Consider the following 5529-nt stretch of genomic DNA (forward strand, 5'->3'; position numbering starts at 1 on the left):
CCCAACTGGCTAATCAAAAATTTATTTAATTTCTTGGCCACTCAAAGGCCGGCCGCAGTGAAAGTGCGTCCGCATTCTGACATCCCGATGACCCGGCATCCTGGATGCCCCCGAAGACAAGAGGCGGTGGCCAGTAAATGCCGGACATCAAATTTAATGATGTCAACCATGAGTCGCTGCGATGTCCATGGCCTGCGTTGCAACTGCCATCTGAATGCGGGAAATGCAGTCTAAAAACCAACAAATGCCGGAAATGCGACGCTGCAGCTGCCGTTGCTGTTGCGATTAAACTTTCCGCATTAAATATTTCGTCCGGACCGAACCGGCAACGAAGTTGGTTGCTGGTTGCAAGTGGAACTGGGACGCCGGGCGGATGTTGCGGCTGCCTTTTTCGCCAAATCTAATTGCAAATTTCATGTAGCCTAGGCTCATGGCCCACGTCCCCGCATCTCGCACCCGTCGATGCGCCACGCCCACTCGACAACTATATAAACATTGTGGCCACTGGCATTTTTTTTTCTTGTCCGCGTTTCCCGTATGGCTGCAGTAAATCATGAAATTTATTTAGCAACATGCGCGCGTCCAGAAGCGCCGCAAAAAGCCGGCTAAATAAATTGCACAAATGCTGTCCGCACTTCGAGTGACAGTGGAGGCCATGGCAACTTCCTTTTGACCAGCTCCCGGCTCCTGGCCTTCCCGGGGCGGAGTGTCATTAATTTTGATGTGTTTTTAATTCGGTTTTGTTGGGAAAACTCATTGACAAAGGCTCGAAAGAGCACACGCCTCAGAGAACGAGAGAGCGAAAGAGTGCAGCATGGAAATGCTGTTTGGGATTTAATTAAAACTAATGAAAACTTTTGTGCCCACCCACTTGTTCACCCTCTGCAGCCCAGTAGTCAATCTTGCAATTTCTGGCCAACGACAAATGACAGGAGGCAGGCATGTTTTTAAGGTCCTGCAGCAGGACGTCTGCCAACTGGCACAGGCCAAGCCCAGCACTTGGCCCACATTTCACCAAATCCAAACCGAAAGAGGGGCATTTCGGGTGCGGCACGGACTTCGGATTCGACCTCCGGGCGCATTGACAGAAGAAAGTTGAAAACACTTTGGCCACAATTGTGCAAACCGAACAAAATGAGCTGCAACCACGCACTTGAGGCCAACTCGGAAATGAGCAATGAAAGTGCGTGGCCATGCAATTAGACACTTCCTCCAGGAAGTGGACAAGATGCAACTTTTATGCAGGGAAGCTCTCCAGAGAGGTGCACGAGTTTAGGTTGGAGGAATCTGGCGCTTGAATATGATTAAATCGCTTTAATTACAACACAATAAATTAAAATACGAGGGTAATTGAAAATGTGAATGCCGATAACATCTACATAATTATTGTGCATTTTGTGATGAATTTAAAATGGCAAATAAATAATTGAAACCACTTGTCTATTTGCGCTGAATAAAGAAAAAACAAATGTTGTTTGCGCTGTGAAATTCAATGGGCTTATTCATAAAATATAAATAAAATGGGATCGAAAACAGCATATTGATCTTATAAACTGGGTTTCAGACTTGCAATTTTATTAATTGACCCTAGCGGAAATAAATCCAAGAGACCATTAATAACCAAAATGTAGGTTATATTTTAATTAATGGCTTATAAAAATATAATTGTTTTGTATCACTGAATATTTTATATTATGACCGCATTTTATGCATTTGTAGAATTATTACCGTTCATTAGACTGGGACAACTGATATATTTTTGCCTAAAATATCCATTCAAGATCCTTTTGAATGGGCAGCATATGAATTTGTAAGCATTTATCGGCAATTCCAATGTCGATAGAAAATAAATGGCTTTCAAACAAATAATTTGGGGAATGGTTACCATGCGGTTACCTAATTTTTCTTCCTCCCGTGGCAAAATTTAACAGGGGTAGGTACCCTTAGATAGGAGCAGGGCCTCTTGCGCACAAATGGTGGTTTGATCCTGGAGGACGGCGTTTCGCGAAGGGACATCGGCCCAATAGAGCTTCCTTCGATGCATCGTGTGGTCGTGGGCAATGGAGAAGTCTCCACAAGTCCACCATTACCACGGTATAAAATGTTGATAAATGGAGCGTGAGAAGTTCTTTGATTTTCGGCATGCGTCTCCTTTATTTCGTGGGATTTTAGTTTTGTAATCGCATAAACTGAACAATTGGATGCACTGCCAGTTGGCTTAATGTTCACCATGTAGGAATAAGAGGATCCCTTCTTCAGGACTTTGCTGCCCTCGTGTTGGAGCTGCAGTTTCACGAGAAGATCGCCAATCTGGCTGAAAATCTTATCAGTCTCTGAGATAACTTTCTCACATTTTCCTCCCTTGGCAGTTAATGGTAGATGTTTCCTTTCGCTAACTGCTGATTTGGTGGAAACCTCAGGATATCTAATCTTTTGGTTCTTTTTAGGTTCAATTTCGAAGGTGTCTTGTCGGCGAAGGCCTGAAAGTGGAATCAAGTTTGTGCCATTTGACTGCGGAGTTGGTTCTGCTGATCCAATTTTCCCAGGAACATTTTTCATCTGCTCTAGCGTGCAGCAAATCTGTTTCATACCTGCCATAGTTCGAAGCAATAGTTTGCTGTCTTCTATTGTCATGTCGGACAGGAGATTAGAGGTAATGGTAATGGATGTATCCTTCTCCCACTCCAGTCCAGCAATACTAAGACTCTCCAGATCCTCCTTGAAGCGGCGCTCACTCTCTGCATCATTCAATTTAACCAATGCCTGAGAGCTTAGGTTAATAGGCATATCTAATTCTGGTGGTGGTTCTATATCCTCCAGGAGGGGAAAACATTGCTGCTCTATATCTGCCTGAACCCTTTTCATCCGTTCCTTTTCTATGGAACTAAGTATTGCTTCCAAATCTGAACGATCTGCAGAATTCGCACAGTCTACCAAGATAAAAGGCGCAGCCTGATCATCTATCTCTTGGGATTTGGCTTCCGCTTTCAGTGGAATAGCCTCCGTGTTGACAACTCTCGATGGTTTAGGTGGTTCTACTTTTGGTGTCCGATCTATACGACCCTTCCTCTTCATGACGGCTGAAAAATATAATTATTAGATAACAAAATATTCCTTTTTTTAATAATTATTAAACATTTTCCACCATCACATTTTCATATAGACAACCTAATTTTTTATCGTGCACTTTTATATGTATCATTCAATCACATCTCAAATTAGCAGCGCCAATCGCATTGTGCTGCACTTGATTGTGGCCAAGTCGGCAAAGCCGTGATTAGGCCAACAAGAAACACTCACCTGGTCGCCAGGAACTCGACGCAGCCACTCCCACGTTTGTTGTTTCGCTGTTGGCTCGGCTGCAAACAGAAATTTAAATCCCTCAAAAGTACTCGGCGAAGAAAAACGAAATTGAAAAGGATAAAAGTTTTGCGTGCCCCAGAATCAACAGGGACGAACCTTCAGCCCCTGATCCAGCTCCTGCTCCTGAATTTCGCTCCTGCCCTGGCTCCTGGGCACTTGTAGCGGCCTCTGGCCACAAAGTGGTGGATAGTGGGAGGGGCGTCGGCGGACAGGAACACAATCCGTAAACCAAAACTTTATTTTGTGCTGATAAAAACTTAAATGTTGCTGCCGCTGCCACGCAATCGTAAATGTTTGATATCCCCAAAGGTTAACAATTTCCGTTGCCGCTTGGATCTGCTCTGCTTGGGCCCAAGTTAGTTTTCTTTATTTTGTTTGCCAAGAATTTTGCGGTTGGCCAACTAAACCGCATACACACAGCTGGTGTGGGAGTGTCTTTGGGCTGTCTGCTTGACTGCTGGGAATGTTTTTACTTTGTGTCTAGAATGGGACCCGGAATACGAATAGGGCCCCTGCTACTTGGGGAAAGGCGTACTCTGTTCAATTTAGATCATCGATGTGGAGCTGAAGGAATGGACAATCCCGTATTCCGGGAGCTGGTGTTTCCAAATTTTGATATTCCAAATGGATCTTCGAAAGTCACGGCGTCTGACAACTCCGGCAATGCTTTGGGGGTTAAGAATATTCACAGTATATAATAATAAATTTTAATTTAAAAATAAGACAACCAACATTTTGCTCCCCATCTAATACTTTCCCAGTCATTTACAGTTTAACAGAACACAAAGAAATATATGAAATTTCTTTCTCAAATTGTATAAAGAATTTCTTTTTTTAATAATCAACTCTGAATTCAAAACATTGATTTCCCTAAAAATTGTGGGAGTAAATGCTTCTTTAAAACAAAGAAAGTTAAATGGCATGGATGTTGTTACAATTCCCCGAATTTCAACTCGAAAGTGATGCAGTATCATACCAAGAATTTAATTTTTAGCTGAGCGTGGAGGGCAGAGCACCAGAAATGTTCTTTCTCTTAAGCTTACGATATTCGCAGCGCCGCTCACAGGACTAAAAAGCTCTCTCTCTTTCTACCGCCCAGAACATTTAGTTCCGAGGACTCGGCTCGAAGGGCACACGACGATTCATAAACAAATCGAGCTGCTCCTGGCCGTGGCGATTCAGTTGAATTCGTTACGAGCTGGCGATAGGACGTGCTTGGCGGTCGTCGTCGTGGAGGAAAGCAATCATATCGAGTGGCATTCGGTGTCTGAGGTCGAAGTTCGTGTGTCAGAGTTTGGCCAAGACTAAGGCGCGAAAACACATTTGCGGCGAGTGCGATTTTGTCGAGCTGTATACTCAGTGTTTTCCATCGAGCTTTCTTAGCTTGCTAAAACGTGTGCGGGCAATTAAAGTTTCGAGCGTCACTCTGACTGATGGTCGCGCAAATGGCCATTGCAAATTGCATGTTTTCGTGGCGAGGAGTGCATGTCGCAGCATGACACCGAGCGCCCAATAGCAAATGCATGTGAGCCAGCCGAGGAGGGCTTAAAGTGTTTTTTGGCCAGACCTTGTTCGCCAAAGTGGAATTATCGGCCAGCAAAACAAACGGCACGCACGGCCGGGCTAATGAAAACCCCATCAAAGGCAAGTGCAAATTTGTGCTAGGGGTTGGGCAGGAAATCTAATTAAAGACGAAATGGCAAATGCGGAGCATAAAATAATTGCAAACGTAGATGAAACCTGGTGGCAGCATGTGAGTCCCAGGAAATGGGTTTCGCTTGACAAAAAACAAAACCCCAACCACACAACCGAAAGGAATTCGCATACATATCAAATTTATGAAAGGCAACCCACATTTCCACATGTGGCTGTGTGTGTGTGTGTCCTGGCCAGAGCTGAAATTTATTTATTTGTTTTCCTTACTTACGGGGCAGAAGGGACAGGAAAAAGTATAACTACACCGGCAGCTGGGTTGGGAAAAACTCTAATAAAAACAAATGTTAAACAATAGATGTGTGGCACTTTAAATTACTGAAATATGTTCACTAGTCTTGCAACTTTTGGTAACATGGTAAAAATGATTGCCTGTAAAATATTATTTAACATCAATTCAATCATTTTTTGATTATCCAATAATTAGTTTTTGTGGCAAAGTTCTTAAATAAA

General features: G+C 43.5%; 1 protein-coding gene across 1 annotated transcript; it reads right to left on the minus strand.

Moving 5' to 3' along the window:
- Positions 1–1584: 1584 nt before the first annotated feature.
- On the minus strand, positions 1585–4038 carry LOC6607588. The gene is made up of 2 exons (XM_032722784.1): positions 3301–4038; positions 1585–3080 (listed from the first exon to the last, which is right to left on the minus strand). The coding sequence occupies exon 2, from the start codon at positions 3073–3075 to the stop codon at positions 1897–1899; it is 1179 nt and encodes a 392-aa protein (XP_032578675.1). The 5' UTR covers positions 3076–3080; positions 3301–4038; the 3' UTR covers positions 1585–1896.
- Positions 4039–5529: the final 1491 nt, after the last annotated feature.

The sequence above is a fragment of the Drosophila sechellia genome, chromosome 3R (genome assembly GCF_004382195.2).
Source record: "Drosophila sechellia strain sech25 chromosome 3R, ASM438219v1, whole genome shotgun sequence".
Classification (NCBI taxonomy): domain Eukaryota; kingdom Metazoa; phylum Arthropoda; class Insecta; order Diptera; family Drosophilidae; genus Drosophila; species Drosophila sechellia.

Excerpts from the sequence above, each read along its gene's own strand:
- LOC6607588 (XM_032722784.1), bottom strand. The coding sequence starts at position 3,075 with ATGAAGAGGAAGGGTCGTATAGATCGGACACCAAAAGTAGAACCACCT.